At 47.2% G+C, this 18825-nt stretch overlaps 1 protein-coding gene and 1 long non-coding RNA gene across 3 annotated transcripts in view; both read right to left on the bottom strand.

Annotated features, from left to right (window-relative positions):
* Window positions 1-18825, bottom strand: part of LOC309349179 — a 74444-nt gene that overhangs the window by 10242 nt on the left and 45377 nt on the right. The window lies entirely within an intron of this gene.
* TOP1MT (DNA topoisomerase I mitochondrial) overlaps window positions 2208-18825 on the bottom strand; it is a 40342-nt gene continuing 23724 nt past the window's right edge. For both annotated transcript variants that reach the window (XM_081874113.1, XM_081874114.1), the window contains exons 12-22: window positions 18113-18235; window positions 16597-16784; window positions 15414-15558; window positions 15061-15204; window positions 12866-13051; window positions 10464-10532; window positions 8275-8389; window positions 5813-5940; window positions 4861-4955; window positions 3014-3163; window positions 2208-2395 (exon numbers count right to left, since the gene is read on the bottom strand). In XM_081874113.1, the coding sequence (XP_081730239.1) occupies window positions 2293-2395; window positions 3014-3163; window positions 4861-4955; window positions 5813-5940; window positions 8275-8389; window positions 10464-10532; window positions 12866-13051; window positions 15061-15204; window positions 15414-15558; window positions 16597-16784; window positions 18113-18235 (1446 nt within the window). In that variant the 3' untranslated portion in view covers window positions 2208-2292. The remainder of the gene's footprint in view (window positions 2396-3013; window positions 3164-4860; window positions 4956-5812; window positions 5941-8274; window positions 8390-10463; window positions 10533-12865; window positions 13052-15060; window positions 15205-15413; window positions 15559-16596; window positions 16785-18112; window positions 18236-18825) is intronic.

The following is an 18825-nucleotide window of genomic DNA, read 5'->3' as shown; positions in this document are numbered from 1 at the left end:
CCCCCCCCCCAAATTTATTGCAACACCCACAACCACAGTCTAAGCAAAATGGTAAAAGCACACTTTTACTCTGGGCTCTTGCAATGACCTGACCATCTCATAAAGTCAGGCAAAATACAAGTGAAACTCGAAAAATTAGAATATTGTGGAAAAGTTCATTTATTTCAGTAATTCAACTTAAAAGGTGAAACTAATATATGAGATAGACTCATGACATGCAAAGCGAGATATGTCAAGCCTTTATTTGTTATAATCGTGATGACTGAGAGACCATTTGGGCCCAGTCTTATTCAACATCTTTATCAACGACTTGGATGATGGACTCAAGGGCATCCTGATCAAATTTGCAGATGACACCAAACTGGGAGGGGTGGCTAACACCCCAGAGGACAGGATCACACTTCAAAACGACCTTGACAGATTAGAGAACTGGGCCAAAACAAACAAAATGAATTTTAACAGGGAGAAATGTAAAGTATTGCACTTGGGCAAAAAAAATGAGAGGCACAAATACAAGATGAGTGACACCTGGCTTGAGAGCAGTACATGTGAAAAGGATCTAGGAGTCTTGGTTGACCACAAACTTGACATGAGCCAACAGTGTGACGCGGCAGCTAAAAAAGCCAATGCAATTCTGGGCTGCATCAATAGGAGTATAGCATCTAGATCAAGGGAAGTAATAGTGCCACTGTATTCTGCTCTGGTCAGACCTCACCTGGAGTACTGTGTCCAGTTCTGGGCACCACAGTTCAAGAAGGACACTGACAAACTGGAACGTGTCCAGAGGAGGGCAACCAAAATGGTCAAAGGCCTGGAAACGATGCCTTATGAGGAACGGCTAAGGGAGCTGGGCATGTTTAGCCTGGAGAAGAGGAGGTTAAGGGGTGATATGATAGCCATGTTCAAATATATAAAAGGATGTCACATAGAGGAGGGAGAAAGCTTGTTTTCTGCTGCTCCAGAGAAGCGGACACGGAGCAATGGTTCCAAGCTACAAGAAAAAATATTCCACCAAAACATTAGGAGGAACTTCCTGACAGTAAGAGCTGTTTGACAGTGGAATTTGCTGCCAAGGAGTGTGGTGGAGTCTCCTTCTTTGGAGGTCTTTAAGCAGAGGCTTGACAACCATATGTTAGGAGTGCTCTGATGGTGTTTCCTGCTTGGCAGGGGGTTGGACTCCATGGCCCTTGTGGTCTCTTCCAACTCTATGATTCTATGATTCTATGATTTCAAGGCTCAGGAACCCATTGCAAGTGTTATGGGTTGAATAGCTACTGCACCTTTTCACAATATTCTAATTTTCTGATTACAGATAGGTAGCCGTGTTGGTCTGCCATAGTCAAAACAAAACAAATTCTGTGTATCTGAAGAAGTGTGCATGCACACGAAAGCTCATACCAAGAACTGACTTAGTTGGTCTTTAAGGTGCTACTGGAAGGAATTTGTTTTGTTTTGACTAATTTTCTGAGATTGTTAATTTGGGTTTTTCATCAGCTGTATGCCATAACCATCACAATTATAACAAAGGCTTGACATATCTTCCTTTGCATGTCATGAGTCTCTCTCATATATTAGTTTCACCTTTTAAGATGAATTACTGAAATAAATGAACTTTTCCACGATATTCTAATTTTTCGAGTTTCACCTGTACAATGGCTAGTGATACCTCTACTGTATCAAAGCATGAATTGGCTTAAATCATAATGGCTTCCCTCAAATAACCCTGGGATTATTATTATTATTTTCCATGTTTACAGACACACCTCGTCCCCACTGCAGAACTGTACAGTCAAACCTCGGATCCTGAACTCCTCTGTTTCAGAATGTTTTGGCTCCCAAACGCAAAAAACCCAAAAGTAAATGCTCCGGTTTTCAAAAGTTTTTCAGAAGCCAAACGTCCAACACGGCTTCGGCTGAGTGCAGGAAGCTCCTGCAACCAATCGGAAGCCAAGCCTCGGTTGTCGAACATTTCGGAAGCCGAATGGGCTTCCAGAGCGGATTATGTTTGACAACCGAGGTTCAACTGGATCTGCTAAGGTCTTTTGAGGAGGAGAGGGAGCCACGAGTGGGGGGAACGAAATCAGTTTAAATCTGTGCTGCAGAAAGGACCAAAGAGCCCCCTGTTGCAGCCACAGAGCCCCCAAGAAGAGACTGGCAATTTGGCTCCCCATCTTAGACCTTCTTGCACAAAACACAGGCACCACGCCTTCCTTTAGAGATGTATTTTTTGCTTGCAAAAGAAAAGAAACGGAGTCACAACGAAGGCACGAAAATGAGGTAGCCGGGATCTCCTCAGAATACAAAATCTTCGTCTGCCATATCTATCGCCCACGCAAACTTTTCCCTCTGGGTCTTGTTAAAAATCTTCTCTATGGGAACGCAAAACCTTTTACACCTGTGGGCAAAAAAAGCATGTCAGGGCACCTTTTTGGTATCAAAGCCGGGCTTCTTGGGCTTTGGGTTCAGGTCTCACGCAACCCCCTGCTTTGAAAACAGCTGCAGTGGTTGGAAGTTAATTTCCGGGCCCAATTCAAGATGCTTGTATGGGTGTTTGAAGCACCAAATAACTCAGGTCCCAAATAACTGAAGGGCCGCCTCCTTCCTTACAGACCCTCTCAGGTGCCGAGATCGGGAGAGGGGGCCCTCTTGGTAGTTCCTCCACCCTCAGAGACTCAGAGGGTGGTGGCCCAGGGGGACAGGGCCTTCTCTGTGGTGGCCCCTAAGCTGTGCAACTCCCTCCCCATAGAATTGCGCCTGGCACCTTCATTGTACAGCTTCCAGAGGATGCTGAAGATGCACCTCTTTGCCCTGGCCTTTGAGGTGTATGTTTTCAGTACCCTGTGCCCATAAGCTGTTCCAAACAGTTTTAAAGACTGCATTTTAATTGTTGCAACCCGAACCCTGGGACTTTAGGGCGGAGGGCAGGCAAATCCTAGCAATCATGACCGGGCTTCCGCTTTTGTACCAAACACACAGCAGGCCCATCCGTCCTTCCCCAGGCATGTCAACCCACCAGGCCACACTGATGCGCGGGTCCAGGTAATTCAGCTTGGAGGTGCCCAGAGCGATCTGCTTGTTCTCCTCTTTGTCCGTGGCTTGCAGGACCAGCTTCTCCAGCTGCTCTTCCAACTTCTCCACGTGCTTCTGCTTCTTTTCTAAAGCGCTGGTTCGGAAGAGAGGCGCCGCTTCATGTGAGAACGCAACAGCGACCGACAAAGCGAGCAGCTAGTCCTCATGGTTCGCTACCAGAATAGCTTGGCAGGTTTCCTTATTAACATTCTGACTGTGCCCTCTGTCCCTGTAGTCCAGGCATAGGCAACTTCGGCCCTCCAGCTGTTTGGGGACTACAGTTCCCATCACCCCTGACCTCTGGTCCTGTTAGCTAGGGGTGATGGGAGTTGTAGTCCCAAAACAGCTGGAGGGCCGAGTTTGCCTATGCCTGCTATAGTCTAAGATTTCAGGCTGCTTGTCTGTTTATTTAATTAACAAAACTTAAAGGTAAAGGGACCCCAGACCATTAGGTCCAGTCGTGGCCGACTCTTGGGTTGCGGCGCTCATCTCGCTTTATTGGCCGAGGGAGCCGGTGTACAGCTTCCGGGTCATGTGGCCAGCAGGACTAAGCCGCTTCTGGCGAAGCAGAGCAGCGCACGGAAACACCGTCTACCTTCCTGCCGGAGCGGTACCTATTTATCTACTTGCACTTTGAGGTCCTTTCAAACTGCTAGGTTGGCAGGAGCAGGGACTGAGCAACGGGAGCTCACCCCATCGTGGGGATTCGAACCGCTGACCTTCTGATCAGCAAGCCCTGGGCTCTGTGGTTTAACCCACAGCGCCACCCACGTCCCACTAACAAAACTTATATACAGCTTAATTGTAAAAACAAACCGCCACCGCCACCGCAAAGTAATTTACAAAAATAAAATACCTTTCTAATTTTAAAAGGCAACACGCGAAGAGGCCTGTGAAATTAGGACATGGCACGAGGTTCGTAACATTTTGCACAGCAAGCTTGGCTGGCAGCCAATTTAGGATAGATGAAAAGGAGTGGGGTGGTATTCATAAAACACAGGCTTAATTTCTGGAATTCAATCTGCTGAGTTGTGGCGATGAGCGCTGGCTTAGACAAAGAAGGAAAGGTCCACTAACAACCATGAAGGCCATAAAAAACCTACAGCGTCAGGGACAGTATACCTGCTGGGAAGCAACAGAAGGGGAGAGGGCGGTGGCTGCCTTCATAACCTGCTTGCTGGTTTCCTGGAGGCATTTGGTTGGCAGGGCACTGGACCAAAAGAGGCCATTGGTCTGATCCAGAATCCTGGCTCTCCTTTTGTTTTGTTTTTGTTTTCTTTTGTTTTTCGTTCAGCCCGGACACTGAGGTCCAGCGCCGAGGGCCTTCTGGCGGTTCCCTCGCTGTGAGAAACCAAGTTACAGGGAACCCAGCAGAGGGCCTTCTCGGTGGTGGCACCTGCCCTGTGGAACGTCAAAGAGAAAAATAACTACCAAACTTTTAGAAGCCATCTGAAGGCAGCCCTGTTTAAGGAAGCGTTTAATGTTTAATAGGTTATTGTATTTTAGTGTGGCTGGAGAAACCCAGCCAGATGGGTGGGGTATAAATAATAAATTATTATTATTATTATTATTATTATTATTATTATTATTATTATTATTAGGGGAGAGACAACTCTAGCATATAATGTTTATCACATAAGTGTCCGCTTTGCCAAGGTTACCCTGCGAGCACCTGCATTTGGGAAAAACCACCATCCTGAATTAGTTCCCCGCATGCCAGTTCTATGACAAACCTCCTAACAGTTAATTGAAAGGATAACCCAGGATGCAAAAGGAACTGGCTTCACTCACGCTTTAGATTTCACATCCCTTTTAGTTCTGCAATCTGTCTTCGTCTTCTTGAGCTCCAGCTTTGCATCGCACAACTGGTCCCTTTTGACGTTGATCTGGAACGGCAAAAAGCACGGTGGGTTCAGGTCTTGTCTTTCTAGGCAAGCGTGGATGGGCTACAAGTTCTCAGCATTCCTGTCTTGCATCCAGCTTAACTGTCTCGCCAGAGTGGTGCATGCTCTGGTTATCTCCTGCTTGGATTACTGCAATGTGCTCGACGTGGGGCCTGCCTTTGAGGGTGACCCGGAAACTACAACTAATCCAGAATGCGGCAGCTAGACTGGTGACTGGGAGCAGCCGCCGAGACCATATAACACCGGTCTTGAAAGACCTACATTGGCTCCCAGTACGTTTCCGAGCACAATTCAAAGTGTTTAAAGCACAATTCAAAGTGTTTAAAGCCCTAAACGGCCTCAGCCCGGTATACCTGAAGGAGCGTCTCCAACCTCATCATCCAGCCTGGACACTGAGTCCAGCGTCGAGGGCCTTCTGGTGGTTCCCTCCCTGCGAGAAGTGAGATTACAGGGAACCAGGCAAAGGGCCTTCTCGGTGGTGGCGCCCACCCTGTGGAACGCCCTCCCATCAGATGTCAAGGAATAAACAACTATCCAACTTTTAGAAGCCATCTGAAGGCAGCCTTGTTTAGGGAAGTTTTGAATGTTTGATGTTTTTAATTTTATCGTGTTTTTAATATTCTATTGGGAGCTGCCCAGAGTGGCCAGATGGATGGGGTATAAATAAATTGTTGTTGTTGTTGTTGTTGTTGTTGTTGTTGTTGTTAGCCACCCAGCTGTTCAGCCACAACAGCGCACCAGGAAAGCTTTGTGCAAGAAAATCAGGAGGAGGGCTGGATCAGCAAGACAGATGGAGATAAGCCCTTGGATTGTCTCAGCACCCCCCTCTGCTGGGTTACCTTAGCCTGGAGGTTTTGCATGGACTTCTCGAAGGTTTTTGGAGTTGCCCGCTGGTGGTTGCAAAGGATGGCAACTGCGCGGTTGGCTCGGTTGTAGGAGAGGAGCTTGGCAGCCACGTTGTCGTCCTCTGTCAGGAACCAAAAGGCAAGTCTGAGGTCAGCATTTGTGTAGGTGTATCTGTGTTTCTGTAGGGACTCGGGTGGCACTGTGGGTTAAACCACAGAGCCTAGGACTTGCCGATCAGAAGGTCGCAGTTCAAATCCCCGCGACGGGGTGAACTCCCGTTGCTCAGTCCCTGCTCCTGCCAACCTAGCAGTTCGAAAGCATGAAGTGCAAGTAGATAAATAGGCACCACTCCGGCGAGAAGGTAAACGGCATTTCCGTGCGCTGCTCTGGTTTCACCAGAAGCGGCTTAGTCCTGCTGGCCACATGACCTGGAAGCTGTACGCCAGCTCCCATGGCCAATAAAGCGAGATGAGCGCTGCAACCCCAGAGTTGTCCGTGACTGGACCTAATGGTCAGGGGTCCCTTTACCTTTACCTTTACCTGTGTTTCTGACATAGGGGCTATCAGAAGCCAGCACTATCGCACCAGGCACCAGCCTCGTTGCAAATGCAAGAATTCATAGGAACACAGGATTTTTTCTGATAAGACCGGTAGCCCCTTCAATGCCAACACTGACTTGCAGCTCCAAGGGTCGAGGGTGCAACCTTCCCCATCTATGCCAGGGGCTCTCCCAGTTTCTGACAACAGACCCCACCCTCTTGCGCCTCTGAATACCAGTTGCTTGTAGGGCTGGGCAATATATTGACATTTCGTCCCAAACTGGTTTGAAGTCCATATCGCGATAACATTTTCTAAACATCTGACCTGGCAATATATTGCAAATCGTGATGTGTGTGTGTGTGCTGTGCAAAAATCGCAATGTAGGAAAAACCATGAAGCCAGCCAATGCCTCGACATGGCTCCATCCTTATTTCAGACCTCATGGTGTATCACAATGTTTAGCTGGTGATATATCGTGATGTTGAAAACCAGGTATCACCCAGCCCTAGTCACTAGGGATAGTAAGATCTCTCATCTTGTGGCCTTCACAGAGGATAAAGTTCTCAACATCTCCTAGTCACAACAGCTACATTCTGCCTTGACTGTTGGAGCAGGAATGTTCCTGAAGGCTAGATCCTGGAAACACAAGCAGGGGGAAGTGATCTTGTGCTCAAACCCTGCTTGGGGGCTTCCCAGACACATCTGCTTGGCCACGGTGAGGACAGGAGAATGGATCCGAGAGGACCTTGGCCTGATCCTGCAGCCAGACCCTTCTTACATTCTCCTAAACTTGAACACCACCAAAATTCAAGAGTGACCTGGAAGTTGCATTCCCCATTTGGAACAGGAGCACATCTCCCTCCCATCTCAAAAATGTGTGTACAGTGGTACCTCGGGTTACGAACTTAATTCGTTCTGGAAACGATGCCTTATGAGGAACGGCTAAGGGAGCTGGGCATGTTTAGCCTGGAGAAGAGGAGGTTAAGGGGTGATATGATAGCCATGTTCAAATATATAAAAGGATGTCACATAGAGGAGGGAGAAAGGTTGTTTTCTGCTGCTCCAGAGAAGCGGACATGGAGCAATGGTTCCAAACTACAAGAAAGAAGATTCCACCTAAACATTAGGAAGGACTTCCTGACAGTAAGAGCTGTTCGACAGTGGAATTTGCTGCCAAGGAGTGTGGTGGAGTCTCCTTCTTTGGAGGTCTTTAAGCAGAGGCTTGACAACCATATGTCAGGAGTGCTCTGATGGTGTTTCCTGCTTGGCAGGGGGTTGGACTCGATGGCCCTTGTGGTCTCTTCCAACTCTAGGATTCTATGATTCTATGGAGGTCCCATCTTAACCCGAAACAGTTCTTAACCTGAAGCACCACTTTAGCTAATGGGGCCTGCCGCCGCATGATTTCCGTTCACATCCTGGGGCAAAGTTCTCAATCTGAGATACTACTTCTGGGTTAGCGGAGTTTGTAACCCAAAGTGTTTGTAACCCAAAGCGTTTGAAACCCGAGGTACCGCTGTATTAGTATTTACAGTCATACCTTGGGTTACAGCCGCTTCAGGTTGTGCTTTTTCAGGTTACGGACCGCCGAAAACCGGAAGCACAGCAACAGGTTGCTTCCGGGTTTCGGCGGTCACGCATGCGCAGAAGCGCTAAATTGCGCTTTGCACATGTGCAGAAGCGCCGAATTGCAACCCGCACGTGCGCAGATTGCGAACGCTGCGGGTTGCGAATGTGCATCCTGCACGGATCACGTTCGCAACCCGAGCGTCCACTGTATTCTGGACGACCCAGCGAGACGGTTGGAGTATTATTATTACCGTTACTAACTACTGCTATTCTAGAGACCCTGCAGAGTCTTGCTGGAATTAAGTCCAGCCTGTGCAGCAGAAAAGTTTGCCCTGAGTCCATTTACCATTTGTGAGGGCATCCAGCTGCTCCTGCAGGGTGATGGAGGCATTGTAAGTCCTGAAGACCTTGGCTGTCAAACCTTCCATCAGGTCCTGGAGATGTTTGTTCAGGGTTGAGGTCTGGAAAGGAAAGGAAGTTAGTTACAGTGGTGCCCGGCAAGACAAATGCCTCACAAGACGGAAAACCCGCTAGACGAAAGGGTTTTCCGTTTTGGAGGTGCTTCGCAAAACGAATTTCCTATGGGCTTGCTTCGCAAGACGAAAATGTCTTGCGAGTTTTTCTGACTTTTTCCCCCTCCCCCCCTTTTTCTAAGCCGCTAATAGCCGCTAAGCCGCTAATAGCCGCTAAGCCGCTAATAGCGCTAATCCGCTAAGCCGCTAATAGGGTTGCTTCGCAAGACGAAAAAACCGCTAGACGAAGAGACTCGCGGAACGGATTCTTTTCGTCTTGCAAGGCACCACTGTAGTTAGTTAGTTAATTGACTGATTGATTGATTGATTGACAAAGTAATAATCATAAATAAATAAATAAATAAATAAGAATAAAAACGTGCTGGCCAAAAGTCCAGAGGTAGCATTAGTATCAATTTACGATGGGTGTGGAAGGTTCGCAGGCTATGAAGGTCTCGCTCCCAAATTTATTGACAGCCGCACGAATTATTATAATCCAGGAAGTGGAAGGGGCAAGAAGAATATAAGAATGGAAGAATGGTACAAAGAGATTTGGGATATAGCTATTAACGATAAATTAACATGTGCCATTAAGGTAAGATGGGGAATACGCAGGAGAAATTATTTTGAGGAGATAATGGAGGGTGTCTGTAGAATTTGTACTGTTGAAAACAGAAAGGGGTTAAACCATCGCAAGGGGTGTTGAAATTTCGGGAGGTTGGATGGTTAGAATGGAATGGTCTTGGTGGTGAGGTGCACATTTTTTATTCAGGATTTGAAGTTTAGGGGGGAAAGTCAGGGGAACTCCACTTAAGGAACTCACAGCAGTGGAAATGGGGTTGTTCCTAAGTCAGGCATCCCCAAACTCGGCCCTCCAGCTGTTTTGGGACTACAATTCCCATCATCCCTGACCACTGGTCCTGTTAGATAGAGATCACGGGAGCTGTAGTCCGAAAACTGCTGGAGGGCCGAGTTTGGGGGTGCCTGTCCTAAGTGATGACTCATTTATGTGCTGACCAGACCCAGGCTTACTTAGCTTAATAATAATAGAATTGTAGAGTTTGAAGGGGCTCTGAGCATCATCCAGCCCAACCCCCTGCAATGCAGGAATCTCATCAAAAGCATCCCTGACAGTTGTCCCTCCAACCTCTGCTTAAAAACCTCCAAGGAAGGAGAGCCTGCCATCTCTCGTAGGAGTCCATTCCACCGTCGAACAGTTCTTACTGTCAGAAATACTATTATAATAATTTATCACTTGTAGACAGCATCTTAAAAAGCAGAGACATCACCTTGCCGACAAAGGTCCGTATAGTTAAAGCTATGGTTTTCCCAGTAGTGATGTACGGAAGTGAGAGCTGGACCATAAAGACGGCTGATCGCCAAAGAATGGATGCTTTTGAATTCTGGTGCTGGAGGAGACTCTTGAGAGTCCCATGGACTGCAAGAAGATCAAACCGATCCATTCCTAAGGAAATCAGCCCTGAGTGCTCCCTGGAAGGACAGATCCTGAAGCTGAGGCTCCAAGACTTTGGCCACCTCATGAGAAGAGAAGACTTCCTGGAAAAGACCCTGATGCTGGGAAAGATGGAGGGCACAAGGAGAAGGGGACGACAGAGGACGAGATGGTGGGACAGTGTTCTTGAAGCTACGAACGACTGTTGTTGTTGTTTAGTCGTTTAGTTGTGTCCAATTCTTTGTGACCCCATGGACCAGAGCACGCCAGGCACTCCTGTCTTCCACTGCCTCCCGCTGTTTGGTCAAACTCATGCTGGTAGCTTCGAGAACACTGTCCCACCATCTCGTCCTCTGTCGTCCCCTTCTCCTGGTGCCCTCCATCTTTCCCAACATCAGGGTCTTTTCCAGGGAGTCTTCTCTTCTCACGAGGTGGCCAAAGTCTTGGAGCCTCAGCTTCAGGATCTGTCTAGGTTTGTCCTTCCTTTTCTCCCTCTGATATTGCCTGGAGAATTTGGGCATTCAAAAATACCCAGGATCGAAACATCCGTGAAGGTGAGCCCAAACTTACAGACAGCCTGTCGAAAAGATCGTCCCCAGGTCCTTTGTTCTCCATGAACAGCTGCAAATTCTTGAACACCTGCAATGATCAAGAAGGAAATTCTGAGAGCAAGGTCAGCTCAAGAGAACGGCAGGAGTAAGTAAAGCGACTCACAAGTAAAGGCTGGCAAGAAGGATAAAAGCCAAACATACCTTTGCGGGAGATCACTGGAGCTTTACCTCGATTACAAATTATCCAGAAGCCCAAAGGCCAGTTCCAAAGGTTGATACTAACTCATGGATTATTTAATAAGGGCATTCTTTATAGATGTACCATATTTTTCGCTCTATAACACGCACCTGACCATAACACGCACATCGTTTTTAGAGGAGGAAAACAAGGGAAAAAACATTCTGAATGAAACAGTGGATGTATCATTTTTGTGCTTCATGCTGTGGCCACAGACATGTGATCTGATGGTGAATTTGGGGTGACCCAATGCAAAGATCCTGAGGATCCATGTGGATCCATGCTTTTTAACCACATTTTAAGTGGGGAGGGAAGGAAAAACACAGAACGGACAAGGAGCACGAGAGGGGTGTGCAGAGAAGCAGCTGGCTAAGAATGCAGGAGAGGGGTATAACGGGAGGGAGGAAAGGAAGGCAAATTTTTCCCTCACCTACCCACCCAAGCCAGCCAGCTCTCTCTCTCGCGCGCGCTCTCTCTCTCTCTCTCTCTCTCTCCCTCCTGCATGTTTTCAGCAGCACGGAGCACAGCCTGGAGGGGAGGGGCTTTCCCTGCTCTTTGTTCTGTTTGAGCAAACACAGCAAGGAAACAGAGGTGGGTGGGCAGTAAGACCCTGAGGCAGAATGCAGGAAAGCAGCCACTTCCTCTTTTCAGGTTTCCCTTCTCCGAGACCCGCGATTTGATTTTTTTTGCCTCCCCTCGCGCCATTTGGCTCCAGGGACCACACATTCGCTCAATAACACGCACAGACATTTCCCCTTCATTTTTAGGAGAAAAAATCTGCATGTTATAGAAGGAAAAATACGGTAAACTGATTTTTTAAAAAAAGGTTTTATTCAGGATTTTCTTTTGTTACAAAACAAGCAAATAAACAATGAAAATCACATATAGCATCTCTCTTATAAGTTATGGGGTATGTAGAGGAATAAGGGACGTGGTGGCGCTGTGGGTTAAACCACAGAGCCTAGTACTTGCTGATCAGAAGGTCGGCAGTTCAAATCCCTGCGACGGGGTGAGCTCCCGTTGCTTGGTCCCTGCTCCTGCCAACCTAGCAGTTCAAAAGCACATCAAAGTGCAAGTAGATAAATAGGTACCACTGTGGCGGGAAGGTAAACAGCGTTTCCATGCACTGCTCTGGTTCGCCAGAAGCGGCTTAGTCATGCTGGCCACATGACCCGGAAGCTGTGCACCGGCTCCCTCGGCCAATAAAGTGAGATGTCATTTTCACTGCTGGGAAGCTGCAAAGAGCTGGGCTCTTAAGGAGATAACTTTCAGCATCTGTATTACAGGTGGTTTTAGATGTTGTAACTGCTTTATCTATTTTATCACCAGGCTATCTTTCAGTATGCTTTTTATTATTATTTTTTATCATTGACGTTCTGTAGTGTGCTTTTAATGTTATAAACTGCCCTGGGATCTACTGATAAAGCGTGGTATATAAATTCACATTCAAATTCTTATCTATCGCCTGTGTGTTTGCTGCCCTGGGTCCCCTTCAGGAGGAAGGCTGGGTTATAAACTTAATTAATACTAATCGCACCAACCACCATCTATTTTTGGTTCAGCAAGCTGTTAATTCCCTGTTCAGGGAAGTTTTTAATGTGTGACATTTTAATGTATTTTTAATCTTTGTTGGAAGCTGCCCAGAGTGGCCAGATGGACGGGGTACAAGTAATAAATTATTATTATTATTATTATTATTATTATTATTATTGTTATTATTAATTTGTTCTGTTGCAGGGGGAGAATGGTGCCCACTGACCCAAGGAACTGTGGAGTTTGGAACTGACAGGGTTAAAACTCCGTGGTGTCCTGTATCTGGGAGGAGTTTAACGCAGAGAAGCGCGTCACAGTCTGTGTCACGGTTCAGACTTGCTTTCGCTTCTGTCTGAGACGCAGCTCGGCTGCAGGCTGCGTTGTGTGCTTTTGGAGCACGGAACATGTTGGAGGTTTCTGATGGATTTACTGCTTTGTAAATAAACGCTTCTAGAGATAAGAACCGAACTGTCTTTGGACTTGATTTATCCCTTATCTCACACGGACGCAGGACCGCTGCTACTCTGCTCGCCTGCCAGGTCAGCTCCCAGCAGATCCGCGCAGGGGAAGCCTGACTGGACGCAGGTTTTGTTTACCCCAAAAGGAACTGCCTGCATCCCTCTTTTCCAGCGACGCTGCCTCTCTCTCACCTGCTTCTCCACAGGCACCAGATTGTAGTAGCGAATGCAGTCCTTGCCCAGGAAGTCAAACTCCACCACGTTCTCCTTCCCATCCATCCGAGGGTGAAGCCTCAGATGCTCAACACGGAGGGAGCAGCAGCCCACTGTGTCCGCCGTCTCCCCTTCCTCCTTTTCATTCCCCGCTCTCAGGGCCAGCTGGGGAGGGACACAATAATAATTTATCATAACAATTTATTATTTATACCCCGCCCAACTGGCTGAGTTTCCCCAGCCACTCTGGGCGGCTCCCAATCGAGTGTTAAAAACAATGCAGCATTAAATATTAAAAGCTTCAGTTGTCTTTTGAAAGTAAAATAGTTGTTTATTTCCTTGACATCTGATGGCAGGGCGTTCCACAGGGCGGGCGCCACCACCGAGAAGGCCCTCTGCCTGGTTCCCTGTAACCTCGCTTCTCGCAGGGAGGGAACCGCCAGAAGGCCCTCAGCGCTGGGTCTCAGAGCCATGGGGGGAGCGGGGGCAGTCAAACGCAGGCTCTCTCCAAAACACTGCTTCTATCTTGCATTGCAGGGGGGGCAGATGGGTGACCCCCTAAGGAACCCCTTCCAACGCCACCGTTGCAGCTGAGAGACCAGAAACCTTTGGTGCTTCCCCTCCTCACTCCTTTGGACCCCATGTCAGGGACTGGACTGAGGAGGAATCGTGGGGACCGCCCCCTTTCTTCTGCACCTTCCCGAGAAGAGAACACTATAGATTCAAAACAAAGCAGCAGTTTGCAGAAAGACATAGTTCAGAGGCTACAGAGAGGAGAAGCTGGGAAGTATTGGGAGAGCAGCAGGAAGAAGACGTACCAGCGGAGATAGCCGACACTCAGTGTCTCCAGAAAACATTCCTGACCCCACCCCTCTCCCAAAACAAGGTGTGAAAAACCAGGCGTGCAAACCCAAAACCAGGTAGTGGGGCTGCCCTTGAGACTGACCCAGAAACTCTGCCCGCTGCCTCCCCCCAGCTATAGGGCGGCTGAGTGGGATGAGGCAGGCAGACTCCGGAGGCCACGCCCCTTCAGGCAGCTGGCCTCGCCCCCGGGCGCAGGACACATGCGCCACCCCATGCGTCCAATCGGCTTGCTCCGCCACTGGGTGATGCTAATGCTCTTGAAACAGGCGGGTGCTAACAGCAGCAGCCAACAGTGCATGGCTGCCACTCGGCAGAATCTGTGCTCTCCAGGCGGCGACTGTCCGAAACGGACAGCGAGATGGGAGAAGCAGAGGCAGGTTCCTACCCTAGCAGGGCCACAGCTCAGTTAGGGCCCTGAGCTCCACTGCATGTGTTCTGCATGCAGAAGGTCATGCAGAAGGACCTCATGGAACTTTGAAGTGTCAGGCATAGCTCTAATGGCTTTAGCCCAAACGTAGAAGAGTTTTCCTGCACAGCGAAGAAGCTAGTTGAGGTGGAAATGACTAGTCAGCTAGACTCAGAATAACTATTTACAGGATTTATTAAAAGGAAAAAGAAACCAGCAGAGTTTCTGCATATAAAACAAAGTAAAATAAATCCTTTCTCTCTCTCTCTCTCTCTCTTAACCATACACAGCACTCCTACTCCTAACACACACCCTAACCCAAACTTTGCTAGCATTCCTAGATAACAGAGTTGAGTGTTGGTCGTTAACCAATCAGAGTAAGTAGTTTCTAGGTCAAGCAGACCTTGGCTTTCTGCCAAGAGTAAATTGACACTGCCTTGAGTTAATTGTGTGAAGCCAGAATCTGTAAGTTTTCATGAGAATCAATTAACAGAAACTGAACAGGACCAATCCCAAGAAGCTATTCCAGGCAAGGCTTGGAGGTACACCCTGTCAGAAATCCTAGAAAACTGGCTCCGAGGGCCTTCTGGAGGTTCCCTAACTGCGAGAAGCGAGGTTACAGGAAACCAGGCAGAGGGCCTTCTCGGTGGTGGCTCCCGCCCTGTGGAATACCCTTCCATCAGATGTCAAGGAAATAAATAACTACCTGACTTTTACAAGACATCTGAAGGCAGTCCTGTTTAGGGAAGCTTTGAATGTTTGAAGTTTTATCGTGTTTTTAATATTATTATTATTATTATTATTATTATTATTATTATTACTACTACTACTACTACTACTACAAAGGAATATTCGCAACCGGCTTTAAGAGTGATATTCCCCTGCCCCGGAAAGCAGCCCTTACCTTGTCGATGAAATAAAGGGCCACGGACCTCTGCCGCTTCTTCATCTCCTTCGATTTCCAGTCCGCCCGGTACTGAGCACGAATCTTGCCCACCACCCCTTTCAAGCAGCGAGCAATTTCGTATTTCTGCCAGTCCTTCTCCCCCTGGGAAGAGAAGCAGAACTGGATACAAGTGTATACTTCCGAATTTTGCATCATGTGAATGCGCAGAAGCGCTCTGCGCACCGCACATGTGTGTAAAGGCGGCGCCTCCAGTTAAGGACTTTTTGGGTTAGGTACGGACCCCCGGAACGAATTTAATGTGTATCCGGAGGGTCCACTGTACTCCTGAAGGGAACGCCCCCGTCCCTCACCTTCAGCTTGGAACTGGGGTTCAACATAATGTACTTTATGGCCCCATTAATGTTCTCCGTCCACGATGCCAGCCAGGTCACACTGTTGTCACACCGAACTTCCTTCCACTTGTGCCCAGGAGGGGGTTTCGGGATCTTGGAACCCCTGGACAAAAAATGGGGGAGAAGGGGGGGGAAAAGGTTAAGATATCAGAAAGCAGAACAGGAAACCTCACAATCTGGATGGTGAAAACATGCGTTTTGTTCGTATAAGTGACCAAACAACTGAGTTCCCTGGACTGCTTTTACAGGGAATCGGAAATCAGGGTGGATAAAAATCGAAGGTTTTTTTTATTTAAATCAGATTATTATTTTTTAAATCAGGGTGTTTTTTTTAATTTAAATTGGATTTTGAAAATAAAATGCTTTCGGAGGAAAAACCTTTCTAAATATAGCTTTCTATTTAAGTTACATTGTAGTCCAAAGACTATTCATCAGCAAATGATGATTTGTTTTAAGTTTTTCATGTGTGCTTAAAACTCAGTCTAAGTTGTTATTTTTTTATTAAAAAAAAATATGTTTAACCACATCAGTTAACAGACATGGATACATATCCTATAATGTTATTGTTTTAGTTAAATAAATTGTTTAAATTGTTATTAAGGGAATTGTTATTTTTCTCCTTCCGAGGGGGGAAGCCAAAGTTGTTGACCGTTTTTTGGGGGGGGGGATCGCTCACCTGTAAAAATGACGCAGAGGAAAAGGGAATATTTGACGCTGCAGAGTAATAGAGCAATAGAGGAGGAGGGCGGGAACTTTCGCTCCATTGTTTTTCACTGCTGCCAATCGAGGGGTGCCCCCCCCGAATTTGGCTCCAGGGTGCCCCGCACCCCTTGCACCCCCAGGTAAAGATTGCCCTGGTTCCACAGGGCGGGTGCCACTACTGAGAAGGCCCTTATAAAAACAGATGAAAACGTTGAGAGTGGGACACAGGGGGTTGGACTGTGTCTATGGGTCTATGTCTCCTTAGGTATTCCCTTTATTTAATTTCTTCCCTGACTTTCACCAGGGCAGGTTCCAGCAATAAATTTAAAAAATGCAATATTGAAAGAAGTTTGCAACAGGCCTCTCTGTCTTTGCTCCTCAAGAGATGAACCCCCCTTTGAGCCCCCCAGAGTCGCCCTTCTATGACCCAGTCACCCACTTGCTACAGTTTATGATGACATCTTCGGGCATTATCCTCTTCTTGACCCTCCCCATCTTCGGGTGGTCCCCACGGCCTCGGAAAAGCCCCGGCGGCTCCGTCTTGAAGTTGCCAATCTTCTCCCGGTGCCCGTCAATCGTGCAGTAACCGTATTCCTCTTGTATTCTTTCTGCTTCCTTTTTCAATTTCTGGGTTTTAAAAAAAGGGCAAAAGGAATAAGACTGAGAGGTAAATTAATGTGCGGAACCAGGTGTTATTCCAATAGTTTTAAGTCAGGCTTTGATAAGGGTAGAGGAAGATGGGGGGTATAAATAATAAAATTATTATTATTATTATTATTATTATTATTATTATTATTACAGCTTGTCCCCACCTTCTGGGGGTAGGCTAACTGTACAGCCTAACCTGCAAGACTATTCATTTTGATTTCAATGAGTTAGAAAGAGTTAATAAACAGCTTTATCACAGAGGTATCTAAGCAGTGCACATGATCAAACTGCAGACAACACAGAGGCATTAAAAGCATGTACAGATGGTACCTTGGTTCTCAAATGCCTTGGTACTCAAACAACTTGGAACCCAAACACTGCAAACCCAGAAGTAAGTGTTCTGGTTTGTGAAATTTTTTCAGAAGCCAAACAGCCCTGTTTTGAAGGTTATGCTTCCATTTTGAGTGTAACGCTGAGGTCTGTCTGTTTTTGCTATTTATTTTGCGTTTTGTTTTTGCGGCTCTTTTTCTTTGTGGCTGTGTAGAACCCAGTCCAGCTACTGATAGATTGATTGTGTGACTGCAGTACATTTTTCATTGCAGCCTTTCTCAACCTGTGGGTCCCCAGATGTTGTAGAACTACAACTCCCATCACCCCTAGCTAGCAAGGCCAGAGCTCGGGGATGATGGGAGTTGTAGTCCAAAAACATCTGGGGACCCACAGGTCGAGAACTGCTGGTTTATTGCTGGTTTATTGCTTCCATTTTATGGATCAATGGTCTTGTTAGATAGTAAAATTCATGTTGTTCTAGGGGTTGTTTTTAAAAGTCTGGAAAGGATTAATCCATTTAGCATTACTTTCTATGGGAAAGCACGCCTTGGATTTGGAACGATTTGGTTTTGGAACAGATTAAGTTTGAGAACCAAGGTACCACTGTACGCATAAAATAAATTATGGTTTAAACGCAGATCGAAGTTTTAAAACAACTATAAGTAACTAAATTATATATCTGGGAAGGCTTCCTGAAATACAAAATCCATACAGGTAGCCTGCCCAGTGTCAAGAGGCAGGGAGTTCCAAATGCTGCCACAGTAAAAGATCAACTCCTGAAAACGGACATTTTGAGGCACTTGCAAAAGTTCCACTGAACAAAGTGGTTGAATAATAATTATAATTATAAAGTGGTTGAATAGGTGCATCTGGGGCAAACTGTTCCCTTAAGTTAGGTGGAAATCACAAATCTAGGATTGCAGTTCGGTGGCCAAAAAGGCCTTGGGTTTTATCAGCTAGCAGGGGTGCATCTGAACCTGTTTTTCCTCCTTTGGCAGAGCTTTCTGAGCCTCCTGTCTCTCCACGAAATATTCGTGAATCTCCCTGAAGTCGCATTTGTCCAACTGCTTGATTTTCTTCCTCTCCTCCGACGTCATCTGCTACAGGAAATCAAGGAGACAGAGGTTTGAGTTCTAAAGCTGCCTGTCACACCAAGAAATAAGGCTTACGAGCCATGAGATTATCGCCAATAACGCCTGCCTTCACCCAACAGAGAACCCCAATTAGCTGCATCCCGCAGATTCATGTGTCTTAGGGACACGGGTGGTGCTGTGCTCTAAACCACGGAGCCTCTTGGGCTTGCTGATCGGAAAGTTGGCGGTTCGAGTCTCCACGATGGAGTGAGCTCCCGTTGCTCTGTCCCAGCTCCTGCCAACCTAGCAGTTCGAAAGCACACCAGTGCAAGTAGATAAATAGGTACTGCTGTGGTGGGAAGGTAAATGGCGTTTTCCATGCGCTCTGCCACCCCTCACAGTGTTCCGTTGCGCCAGAAGCGGTTTAGTCCTGCTGGCCACATGACTGTCTGTGGACAAACGCCGGCCTGAAAGCGAGATCTGCACTGCAACCCCATAGTTAACTGGACTTAACTGTCCAGGGGTCCTTTACCTTTTTTTACCTTTACCTAGCCCAGGAACACCCAAAATGGCTGGTAGTGGCTCTTCAGTGGAGCCTCCATGTTGGAGGTAGTCTA

This window comes from Podarcis erhardii (genome assembly GCF_964252035.2).
Source record: "Podarcis erhardii genome assembly, chromosome: 8".
NCBI lineage: Eukaryota > Metazoa > Chordata > Lepidosauria > Squamata > Lacertidae > Podarcis > Podarcis erhardii.
The sequence above is the reverse complement of the archived record's forward strand: the minus strand, read 5'-3'. Positions and strand labels throughout refer to the sequence as shown.